Here is a 13,218-nt window from a genome sequence, read left to right as displayed (position 1 = left end):
TTTAATGATTTAATTTGTTAATAGTAATTGGTATATTCATGTTTTCTATTTCTACCTGATTCAGTTTTGGAAGATTGCATGTTTCTAGGAATTTATCCATTTCTTATAGGTTGTCCAATTTGTTAGCATAGGGTTTTTGTGGTATTGTCTTACAATATTATGTATTGAAGTGGTGTCAGTCATTACTTCTGCTCTTTCACTTCTGAGGCTTTTTTTTGGGGGGGTGGGGGTGGGGGAGACCTTCTCTTTTTTTCTTAATTAGTCTAGCTAAGACTTTTTATCAGTTTTATTTATCTTTTAAAAGAATCTGTTCTTGGTTTCACTGGTTTATTTTTTTTTTTTGTCTCTCATTTATATCCACTCTGATCTTTATTATTCCTGCTTTATATTCATCTTGGGCTTTGTTTTCTTTTTCTAGTCCATTAGATGTAATGTTAGGTTGTTTAAGATTTTCCTTGTTTCATGAAGGAGACCTGTATTGCTATATTGTCCCCTCTTAGAACAGCTTTTGCTGTGTCTCAAAAATTTTGGACCATTGTGTTTTCATTTTTATTTTTCCTCCTTGTATTTTTTTCATTAATCCATTGGTTGTTTAGTAGCACATTGTTTAGTATCCACATATTTGTGGGTTTTTTTCCAGTTGCTGTGTTTGATTTCTATTTTCATATGTTGTGTTTGGAAAAGATGCATGGTATGATTTTAAATTTACTGAAACTTTCTTTGTGGCCTAATGTGTGAAACATTCTGTAGAATATTCCATGCGCACTTGAAAAGAATGTGTATTCTGTTGTTTTAGAATGGAATGTTCTGTATATATCTGCTGTTTTGATCTGGCTTAATGTATCGTTCAAATACACTGTGTCCTTATTGATTATCTGCCTGAATCATCTATCCATTGGTATAAATGGGGTTTTAGGGTCCTCCACTATTATTGTATTACCAACAGTTTCTCTTTTTATGGCCATTTATATTTGTTTTATGTATTTAGATGCTCTAATGTTGGGTGCATAGATATTTACAATGGTTATGTCCTCTTGTTGGATTGACCTTTTCATCTTTATATTGTATCCTTCTTTGTCTCTGGTTACAGTCCTTATTTTAAAGTCTATTTTGTCTGATATAAGTATTGCTACCTTGGCTTTTTTTTTCACTTGCATTTGCATGATACATGTTTTTCCAACCCTTTACTTTTAGTCTCTGTGTGTCTTTAGGTCTAAGATGAGTCTCTTGATGGTAGAATGTAGATGGGTCTTGTTTTTTTTAATTCGTTCTGTCACTGTTTGTCTTTTGATTGGAGCATTTAGTTCGTTTATGTTCAAAGTAATTATCGACAAATATGTACTTAGTACCATTTTGTTACCTGTTTTCCAGTTGTTTTTGTAGTTCTTTACTGTTCCTTCTTCTCTTGTTCTCTTTCATTGTTACTGATGAGTTGCTATAGTGTTATGTTTTGCTTCCTTTATTTTTGCATATCTATTATAGATTTTGAGTTTGTGGTTACCATGAGGTTCATAACATCCTAAGTATATAGCCAAATATATGTGTTGATAATCATTTAAGTTTAAACATATTCTTTAAAAAAAACTTTTTTTACTCCATCCTCTACATTTTATATAAATGCTGTCATATTTTACATCTTTTTATTTATAGTTTTCTGACATCTAATTATGGCCATTCACTTTCCACTTAAAGAAGCCTCTTTAATGTTTCTTGTAAGGCCAGTTTAGTGGTGATAAACTCTAACTTTTGTCTGGGAAACTCTTTATCTCTTCTTCAATTCTGAATGATAACCTTGCTTAGTAGAATATTCTTGGTGTAGGTGTTTCTTTTTTCCTTTCAGCCCTTTGAATATATAATGCCATTCCCTTCTAGCCTACAGATTGCTGCTGAAAAATCATCTGAGAGCCATATATGGTTTCCTGTATACAGAACTTTTTGCTTCTCTCTTGTTGCTTTTAAAATTCTCTTTATCTTTAACATTTGACCTTTTAATTATTATGTGTTAATCTCTATACCGCCTTGGGTTCATTTTGTTTGGAACTCTCTGTACTTCTTGAACCTGAATATTTATTTCCTTCCCGAGGTTGGCAAAGTTTTCAGCTGTTATTTCTTCAAATAAGTTTTCTGTCATTTTCTCTCTCTTCTTCTGAGACCCCTATATTGTGAATATTTGTTTTCTTGATGTTGTCCAAGAAATCTCTTAACCTATCTTAATGTTTTCTTTTCCTTTTTGGCATGTGCTTTACTAATGAGATTTAGGTAAAATAGACCCTCAGAAAGGGTAGCCTCTATTCCCCTTGAGCTACTTCGCAATATATTAAAGTAAGAAATAGCCATGTAATCTCTTTGCATCATAATTATTTTAGTTGTTGCACTGCAAAATTATCTTTCTTCATGTGTTAAAGCCTGTGTGATATGAGAGATGGGGATAGCAGATCCAAAAGGACTATAGGATTCAAATGGGAACTCTATTTTATAACAATCAGGACACCTATAAATCTATACCTTTCTTGAAAACAATTAGAAACCTTAAATAGGTATACTGATAATAACTCATTTGCATGCTTCTCTTGAAGAACATCTTCATTTAGGTAGATTTAAGATTTTTAAGTGTCCCTACAATCTCACAAATGCAATGGAATCCTGTTTGGTTTAGAGAGGCCACTAATAACTACCAGGATGGGGTGTTAATGCGTCCCTTCAAAAATTAAAAGATTACTCCCAAACTCCTAACTTGTAGTGTTCTCAGGTAATACAGAAGAATATAGGTTTTTCAGGCTTCAGCACACTTACAAAAAGAGTCATAATTTAAATTTAACATACTCAAATAAATAAAGGGATAGCTAAGGAATTTACAGCAAAACTTCCTTCATAGTTTAAAGAACCAGAGAAACTATGGTCAACATGCCAGAGTTTATAGAGTTTGGTTCTCAAGAAATCATCCTGAGGAATCCAATAGGAAACATGCTTTTGACAAGAAAAATGACTACAGACAGTGAGTACAGGCTGTGGCATTGAATAACAATAGCTGCTATTATTCCAAAAAGAGAGGAAGATATCAGTGTCCTCCACATGGAAGAACATAATACCATCCCTAGTCTGTCTTATAAAAGGTGCCAAACTAGATATGATTAAATCTCTGGATTTGTAATTTGCAGAAAATATGAAGGACAGAGGTATGTGTTGAAATGTACTGTATGCATGCAATCATGCATTCCAGATCAGGGAGCACCCTGCCCAGTAAATAGCTATGATTATTCAGAAGATAAATTATACAGAAATGTAAGAGATGATGAGAAGGATACTTGTACATTAAAAGTACAGGAAGAGGGGCACCTTGGTGGCTCAGCCAGTTAAGTGTCCGACTTCAGGTCAGGTTGTGATCTCATGGTCCATGAGTTTGAGTTCTATGTCCGGCTCTGTGCTTACAGCTTCGCATTCTGTTTCTCCCTCTCTCTCTCACCCTCTCCTGCTCACTCTCTACCTCTCTCTCTCTCTCATATAAATAAACATTTAAACATTTTTTAAAAGAAAAGTAAAGAAAGAAAATGTGGGCAAGATGAAATTTGAGTGTCTCAGGATGCATACTTGGGTATACATGAACATATAAAACTGTAAAGAAATGCAAAGAATGTATTACTATAAAAGGACAGTGGTTAATTTTGGAAGGGAGAGAGAGAAAGAGAGAAAGATGTGTATTTGAGATGAACAAATACAAGAGCTTCAGGAGTGCCAGTGCCAGGAGTGACTGGCAAAGTTCTATTCTGTGACTCGAGATGTGTTTATAATGGTGTTTGCCTTCTATTTCATTACATTGTAAGTTCTGTGCATTTTTATTTACCTTGGCTTTACTCTACAATAGAAAGCCTATAATAATGAAAAATAAATATTAATATAATAGATATAGTGATGACTCAGCCTCTAATCTGTACTCCTTTAGGATTTTTTCCACTGCATAAAAAAACTTGATATCTGAGAACTGCTCTTTTTTAGCCAAGGTTTTCTTTGCAAATTATGTTCCACCAATTAGATGCACCAACAAGAGCTTCAGAAGTTGGATTGAGGCAGATGGTATGTACTGATGTAATTGCTGCTGGTGAGCAAGATGATGAGATGTGAGGGAGAAGCAATTGCATGAGCCAGACCTATATTCCAGTGACTGTGCACAGCCACAAGGGGACTAAGGATAGTGAGGCAGTAGTAATAGAATCAAGATTCTTTGACCTTAAGAGCTTACTACTGGGGTCTATTCTGGACGCGAGCAACTCTAGTAGGGGCCCCCAGAGTGCTACTTTTAATTAGTTCTTTGGATGATTTTATGAGCATCCAAAGCACTGTATTAAATCTGCTTAATATATCCAGTGGTTTCTGTTTTCATTACTGAAGGCAACCCATATAATTATACTCTGATAGGAGAAATAATTCAAAGTAAATACATAATTATGTAAAATCAAATTTCTATTTTAAATGCTATTTCTAGCACTAGCATTTCAGTCTAAAATACATTTTCTCCTTTAAATTTCCTCTAGTGGGTGTGGAGTGAGGAAACTGAGAAAATCTAGCTTTTATTGATGGCTTTAGAGTCCTAGCAAAGTTACAAAGCAAAAAAAAACAAAGATAGGCAAATTAATAATAGGCTAGCAATTAGTAGTCATAGAACAGCTACTAAGAAAAAAACCTGAAACCTCCAGCCTTAAGAATTTTCTTTAATAAAAAAGTAAATTTTAAAGAGATAATAAAATGTAAATAGGTATACATCTTCTTATGTTGGCAGTATAAATTACCAGAGTAAAAATAAATATGCAAACATGATATTTTAGTACATGCTAGATGTTGGGATGTATGTATGTATTTAACAAAAAATAATAAAGAAAAAGATTAAATGTCAATTAAATTATACTGACAACCACAAAGACAGAATAATGAACCCATAATCTCAATCACAGTCCTGTCTCATTTGGATGTTAGGCCGTCTGACTCCAGTTTAAGTTGTGCATATTTACCTCTTAGGTATAACTAACAGCACTAGAAATAATTGACAACAAAAAACTATTCTGACCTTTACAAAATTAATCATCCTAACAGCATATACTGAAAGAATGTCAAATTGCTCAGTGTATTTCAGTGGACTCTGAGAGTATATGCAAAAAGCTCACATGAATTAGGTTTCCATGGTTGTTTTTTTCACCTAGTTTTCAATCTGCTTAGATGCATCCAAAAATCTCCATGCAAAATAGTAATAGGGAATAAATGGGGAGAGAAGAGAGTTTATTCAGTTCTCTTGCCAACTTTGCTTTAACTGTTTTGTGTAAAAGCTCCTTTGAAACTAGTTCTGTTTATTTTTGTGTATGGTATAAGAAAGTCATGTAGTTTCATTGTTCTGCATGTTGCTGTCCAGTTCTCCCAGCACCATTTGCTAAAGAGGCTGTCTTTTTCCATTGGATACTCTTTCCTGCTTTGTCAAAGATTAGTTGGCCATACATTTGTGAGTCCAGTTCTGGGTTCTCTATTCTATTCCATGGGTCTATGTGTCTGTTTTTGTGCCAATACCGTACTGTCTTGATGATTACAGCTTTGTAGTAGAGACTAAAGTCTGGGATTGTGATGCTCCCATTCTGGTTTTCTTTTTCAACATTACTTTGGCTATTTGGGGTCTTTTGTGGTTCCATACAAATCTTAGGATTATTTGTTCTAGCTTTGAGAAGAAAGGCAGTGCAATTTTGATTGGGATTGCATTGAATGTGTAAATTGCTTTGGGTAGTATTGACATTTTAACAATATTTATTCTTCCAATCCATGAGCATGGAATGCTTTTTCATTTCTTTGTGTCTTCTTCAATTTCCTTCATAAATTTTCTATAGTTTTCAGCACACAGATCTTTTACATCTTTGGTTAGGTTTATTCCTAGGTAATTTGTGGTTCTTGGTGCAATTGTAAAAGGGACTGATGTCTTGATTTCTCTTTCTATTGCTTCATTAATGGTATATAGAAATGCAACGGATTTCTGTACATTGATTTTGTATCCTGCAACTTTTGTATCCTGTGCCTGAATTCATGCTCAACATCACTCATCATCAGGTAAATACAAATCAAAACCACACTGAGATACCACCTCACACCAGTCAGAGTGGCTAAAATGAACAACTCAGAAAATAACAGTTGCTGGTGAGGATGTGGAGAAATGGGAACCCTCTTACACTGTTGGTGGGAAGGCAAACTGGTGCAGCCACTCTGGAAAACAGTGTAGAGGTTCCTCAAAAAATTAAAAAGTAGAACTACCCTACGACCCAGCAACAGCACTACTGGGAATTTATCCGTAGGATATAGGAGTGCTGATGCATAGGGGTACACATACCCCAATGTTTATAGCGGCATTTCCAACAATAGCCATATTATGGAAAGAGCCTAGATGTCCACCAGCTGATGAATGGATAAATATGTGGTTTATATATACAATACTACTGTATATATATTAATATATATATATTACTACTGTATATATATTAATATATATGTATATAATACTACTGTGTATATATTAATATATATATATATATAATACTACTTGGCAATGAGAAAGAATTAAACCCTGCCATTTGCAGCAACATGGATGGAACTGGAGGGTATTATGCTAAGTGAAATAAGTCAGAGAAAGACAGATATCATGTGTTTTCACTCATATGTGGAACTTGAGAAACTTAACAAAAGACCATGGGGGAGTAGAAGGGGGAAAAATAGTTACGGAGAGGGAGGGAGGCAAACCAGAAGAAACTCTTAAATACAGAGAACAAACTGAGGGTTTAAGGTGGGGGGAAGGGAAAATAGGTGATGAGCATTGAGGAGGGCACTTGTTGGGATGATCACTAGGTGTTGTATGTAAGCAGTGAATCACAGGAATCTACCCCCAAAACCAAGAGCACACTGTGTACACTGTATGTTAGCCAACTTGACAATAAATTATATTAAAAACAAAAAACAAACAAAAAAATTTTTCATTGGTCATTGTTTAAATTTGAAAACACTTCTATGAAGAGTCTGATATATCCAAATGATACTGTCTACACCAAGAACTTCTTCCATTTGGCAGTAGAGTCCAGTGATCACATTATCCCAGGACCCTATCAGTATAGAAAAATACTTCTCATAAGACTGTCCATATCATAAAAAATGTTCCTTGTCTAAGAAACTATTTACTAATCTATGCACCTATCTATGTCTGCACCTTAATAATGTGGAGGTTCAAATATCATCATTCTTATTCTGACCAAAATTGTAGTGAAAATCCATTCTAAAATTAGTAAATCATTTTAATAGTTACTCATTGTAAAGAAGTCATCATATACTAATTAAACAACAATTCAGAATTTTCCTTGATTCATTAAAAATTATGAGCAGTGCGGAAAACGGTCTCTAGAGGCTGGAATAAGTATAAGAACCAATGTAGTTTTCTAGGGGAATTTACTGTTTTAAAAAATATTTTTTTTAATTTTTTAAATGATAAAGTAAAAAACAGAAAGTGGAAGTTACTTTTAATTTTCCTAATTAATCCTGATACACATTTTTTATACACTCATACACAAATACAGAAAATTTATAAAATAAAACTTTAATTTTCAAATTAAACATGTCAATTCTTAGCTCAGGAGAGTATCAAGTCCCTTAAACAAAATACCCAAAGTTGATGAGAAGAGTATTACAATAACATTTGTTGAACATTTGTTATGTGCTTTATATAAATGAATTCCTTTGTTTTTCAAATAACTCTGCAGTGTAAGTGATATTACTATATCCTTTAACAGGTGTAGAAACAGGTTAAGTGTCTTGCCCAAGTTTACACTACTAACAAACAGTAGAACTGGCCTTTAGCAATGGTAAAAACATACCTGAGTCTAAGACGTTTACCCCTACACTCGGGGTGGATCCAGGTTCAATAGGGTCTAAAGTCTGTATAATCTAAGGGGACTTCTTTAAGAAAAAAAAGAGTCAAAACTGTGAGTAAAAACTTGTTAGGGTACATTCCAGGACCTTGGAGGAAACCCATACAAAGAAGAGGGTCTAAAATGGGCTTCAATATAACACTACATAGTATTCTGAAATTTTCCTCAAATATTTTTGGAAATGTACATTATGTACAGTTTTTATTGCCATTACATATATTCAATTCCATCACATACTACAATTTATATTTTACCATTTCATCCAAACCTAATTTTTATATTTTTATCTGCAATTGATTACTCTGCTTAATTTTATAAGACAGCTTTTTAAATTTTTGAAGGCTCATAAGTTTGTCATTGCCCAGCTTTCCAAACACCTAAAGAAAGAGTGAGTGCTTATCAAGGAAGTCTTCTTAATTAATATCTTAATAGTAATACTCTCTCAGTTGTGTTATTGGAAATTTAGACCACTTAAAGCCACCCTCGACCTGGTATGTTTATATGTTTATATTAGCTGGCTTCTGTTCATCTAGAATGCTTTGAAAATATTTTTAGAATTGGATGCCCTAGTGGCAAATGGCACCATCTTTACTACTGCATAGGGAGCCTGTGTCCTGTCACTGTGCTTACCCTTGTATAAAAGAGTGTCAGCAGCATGATGAGGAGACAAGGTGATAAAATAACCCACCTGTAGCTCCTAATTAAGATTTATGTAATACATAGAGCTAACTTGTACATTTATTCTTTACACTGAACCGCAAGGGAAGGTAGTTGTAGTTGCCTTTATTTATGGAAGTCCTTCAGAGGCTGTGATCCTTTTCATTCTCAGCTGCAGAATCTTACTATAATTCCAACTAATCAGTCTCATTATTGACTTGTTCTGCAGAGTTGTCTGCTGATCAGTTGTACCTTTAAGGGTTTTGGCAAATGTCCTTGAGTTTTATAATTCTCCACACAAGTATTGAAGATTGATGACATTCTTTTGAAAAGGCTCAACACTTTAATCTTGCAAAAACCATTTCATTACAAAATATACTCCCTATTCAAATAAATATATTATGTGAAAGAATTATTTGGGGCATTAACAAAATACCAGTTAGAAAATTTGTACATAAATTAATTCATTGATCCTGAACACATTTGCATATTTTCACACATAAGTGAAAGTTCACACACCACATGCACACACACCCTAAATTGGCCCATTTGTATTCCTATTTCAAATAGAATTACGCTATTATTTGGTGGATGTAAACACATTTCAGATTAGTGTTAATACTATAGACATTTTTACCCAACAGTTTCAACCATTCCTAGGGTTTTAACACAATATCACACATTTTTAACTGTAAATTTGTTTCCTCATTGGGAAAATCACTGGGTGTTATATGTAAGTGATGAATCATAGGATTCCACTCCTGAAACCAATATTACACTATATGTTAACTAACTTTAAATTTTTTAAAAAATGAAGAAAATAAACACACTCTGATGAAGAAAAAACACATTTCTGCTGGCATTTGCCTTAAAATTAACAGTTAGGAATATCCTTTTCTTAACTTCTCTCTCATCAGTGATAATTAGTGCATATGTAATTCTTGGTTATTATTTACTCAATAATGCCAGAGAAGAACAACTTCATATTTATCAAATACTGTGGTTGTAACAGATATTTTCTTGTACATAAAAGTTGGATAATATGCTGAACACTATAAATATCATTTACCCAGTTTCAAATAGCAATTAGTTCTTTCATGTGTGCCATAAATTTAAACAAGATGATTTGCAAAGCAAGGTACGCAGAATTCTTTCTTCTGGTTTTCAATTATTGCAATTCCAGTAACAACCAGCAGGTGGCAGAGATACCTTGTGTACCTTAAAGCTAATATTGAACCTATTTAACACTTAAAAAAAAACACCATTTGTATAAAGAAACATACTTATTACATTGACAGTGTATTACTAAGCACATATTTCTTATTTTTTCAACCATATATTAAAAGGAAAAAGTAATTTAACCAAACTGTAAACCAGTCCAGTACTTTAAAATGAAATCATAGGTTGTCCATAAACTGTTATTATAAACTGTATCTCTTATTTTAATTCCAGTTTTAACTTCTCAGCCATTAAACTGACATAGTACCTGTATGAAACAAAATATACTGCTTTGAAACTCATTTGTAATATTTTCTAATTTGTGGAATACTTCAGCCTCTTTATTCATAATGTATTATCAGAAGTTATCATGGCTGTATATCTTTGCTTATTAGCTAAAAGTGAGTGGTGGAGACTCTTCTACTTATAGCATTTGCTTTGGACCTCATCAGCATTTGTAATGAAATACATCTAGGGTTTTCTTCAATTAGAAGAGATTACAAATTGTTTTAAATGTTAAGTAGGAATGACCCAGGTATATATGGAAAAATCACTGCTTGTCAGAGGATAATCCTATAGCAGTATGGAGTTTCTAAGGCTTATAGAAATCTTACTAATTTGACATACTTTAGGGACAATTCTCTGAGTAACTCAGTAACGAGTTGTATATAAATGTCATTTTCTTCTAGTTCCCTTTTAACCTATATTTCCTCTTCTAATTTTTTGTTCATCGTTTCCATTGAATAGATTGTTAATGTTGGATTTCCTAACTGGAGCAGGAACTCTTGGCATTTTTATAGATAGTCTTTGCTTCTGGAAGAAATTGTTTCTGTCAACTTGATTTTGTGAAATATAACATGTATTTTAAACATATGACTAAGAGTAGTTTTAATATTTATGATTTGATTGCAATTTGATTTGATTACAATTTGATGGGAACTCCAGAAATAAGAGCCTAGTCATAATTCTGTGTACACAATAACTGTGCCATGTAATGCCTGGGAAGTTAAAACTAGAACTAGAATTTAAAATTAAAAATAATGCCAAGGAGTTGTCTTGTTAGGATTTAGAAGCCTATTTTTCAGTTTCCTCATGGCTGTCTTCACGTCTTGATTCCTTAAAGTATAAATTACTGGGTTCAGAATGGGAGTAAAGATGGTATAAAACACAGACAGGATCTTGTCTGTAAGAAAACTGCTTAGTGGCCACATATAGATGAAGATGCATGGCCCAAAGAACATGAATACAACAATGAAATGAGCTGTGCAGGTAGAAAGGGCCTTAGATGATCCTTTTGAAGAATGATGCTTGATAGTAACAAAGACAATAACATAAGAATTGAATAAAAGAATAAAGCAGGACAATGCAATTATACCACTTGTTGAGATCATAAACAGGCCCAGAACATAAGTATCTACACAAGCTAGCTGGAACACCACAGGAAGGTCACAGAAAAAGCTGTCTACTTCATTGGGACCACAGAATGGTAATGTGAGAGCAAATATGACCTGGCTCATTGAATGCATGACTCCCACAACCCAGGAAGCCACCACAAGGGCAGCACACACCCAGGGTCTTATGACTGAAGTGTAGTGGAGAGGCTTGCATATTGCAATATACCTATCAAGGGACATGGCCATAAGTAAAATTATCTCAGTACCAGTAAAAAGGTGTAGGAAAAATATCTGGGTGATACAACCATCAAAGGAGATGGTTTTGTGTCCAGTGAGGTAGTCTGCAATCATCTTAGGGGTGGTAAAGGAAGCAAGGGACATATCAATGATGGAAAGGTTGGTAAGTAGAAAATACATAGGAGAGTGTAGGTGAGAGTCAGCTATAACCGTGATGACTATGAGACTGTTACCAACCATTGTTGCCACGTAAAACAATGAAAACACTATGAAGAAAAACAGCTGTAGTTCCCAAGAATTAGAGAGTCCAAGCAAAACAAATTCAGAAACAGACTTATTGGCCGCATCCATTGTCCTGATTGATAGGTGGAAACCTGTATCAAAGGAAAAAAGAGACAGAAAATACAATTCTATTTAAACAAAAGCTCTAAGAATCCACTTTCAAAGATGTTGTTTCCTCTGTGAAAACTTATCTTTGCTATTCTTTCCATCTTCATTCGTATGTTAGTTTGAAAGATAATTATAGGGTATTAGAGATTATAGTGAAATAAAGCTTAAGTCATAGATATTAAAAATAATATCTGTTATTTGGTACTATACAGCAATTAAATTGAGAATATGTCATTATAATGTATCTACTTAACTATGTATTTGTCCATCTATTCATCTATATAATCCTAAGGATAATAGCTAACATTAAGGAAGCACCTGCTCTGGGATGGCTGCGTGTTATACACACGCACGCACGTGCACACACACACACAGAAGTCATTTAGAATTCATCACTAAGAATACCCTTACTGAAAGAATATATAAAAATTATATATATATATATATATATATATATATATATATATATATGTTGCATTATAGACAGGCTTCAGTGAACAATTGCAGAATGCTTGCAAATTTCCAGAGAAGATTTTCAACATAATTGCAGATAAGTTATCAATCAGTTGGACCCATCACAGAGAAAATTAGTTTTGCTGATCTTTATCAAATGGAAGAAGACTGCTTTATTATCAGGTTTACTACATTATAGCCATACAGCTCAGAGAAAGGCATTTACCTTTTCTTCACAATTTCTTTTCTGTTAAAGTATGAATCTGTTCCTCCTACAACTATCTATAGTTCTATGACTTAAAAATGTACCTTTATCTCCTAAAGACTACTATATCACATCCTTTTTATGGGAAAGAGCTCCAAGATTAAGCTCTTTAAGCCCTCCCCTGTTGAGTTGTCCTTTCATATATGCTAATATATGCAAACTATTTTATTGATCTTAGCTCCATGAAATCAGGGTTAGGAGATGGAGGTAGGAAGGGCAGAGATTTAAAATCTTTCAGTAGAAATAATTTTGTAAAACACTTAAACTTACCAGATCTACAGCAGAATCAGGGCCTGAGATTATTCAGTGTTAGGTAGGCTCTGACAGAGAGCATATAGGAGGTAATTTTATATATAAATAAATGACCTAGTTGATCATTAGTTGTTTAGCAGCTGTAGATAAAATGGATATTGTAGAAACTTGGGGCTTGACCAAGAAAACATCTTGCAATGGGATTCATTAAATAGCAAAGATGGTATTATTTGGCTCACAACAAGAATATATGTCAAAAGTCTTATGGGAATTTACAATGATTATTTTCATCTGGACCAGAGAGATTCATGGAATGGAAGTTAGAACAGCCATCATTTAAGAGTTAGCCAGAAATATCAAACCAGTGAGCTTTAATAAGCACCTCTGATTATCTAACCATGTTCTACAGGCAGTG

The 13,218-nt window shown here is 33.6% G+C and overlaps 1 protein-coding gene across 1 annotated transcript; it reads right to left on the bottom strand.

The window, feature by feature from the left end:
- Window positions 1-10,843: 10,843 nt before the first annotated feature.
- LOC125909763 (olfactory receptor 4K2) lies at window positions 10,844-11,794 on the bottom strand. Its single transcript, XM_049613226.1, has one exon. The coding sequence runs from the start codon at window positions 11,792-11,794 to the stop codon at window positions 10,844-10,846; it is 951 nt and encodes a 316-aa protein (XP_049469183.1).
- Window positions 11,795-13,218: the final 1,424 nt, after the last annotated feature.

Source organism: Panthera uncia (assembly GCF_023721935.1).
Source record: "Panthera uncia isolate 11264 chromosome B3 unlocalized genomic scaffold, Puncia_PCG_1.0 HiC_scaffold_1, whole genome shotgun sequence".
Lineage (NCBI taxonomy): Eukaryota > Metazoa > Chordata > Mammalia > Carnivora > Felidae > Panthera > Panthera uncia.
Note: the sequence above shows the minus strand (reverse complement) of the source record. Positions and strands in the feature narration are given on the sequence as shown.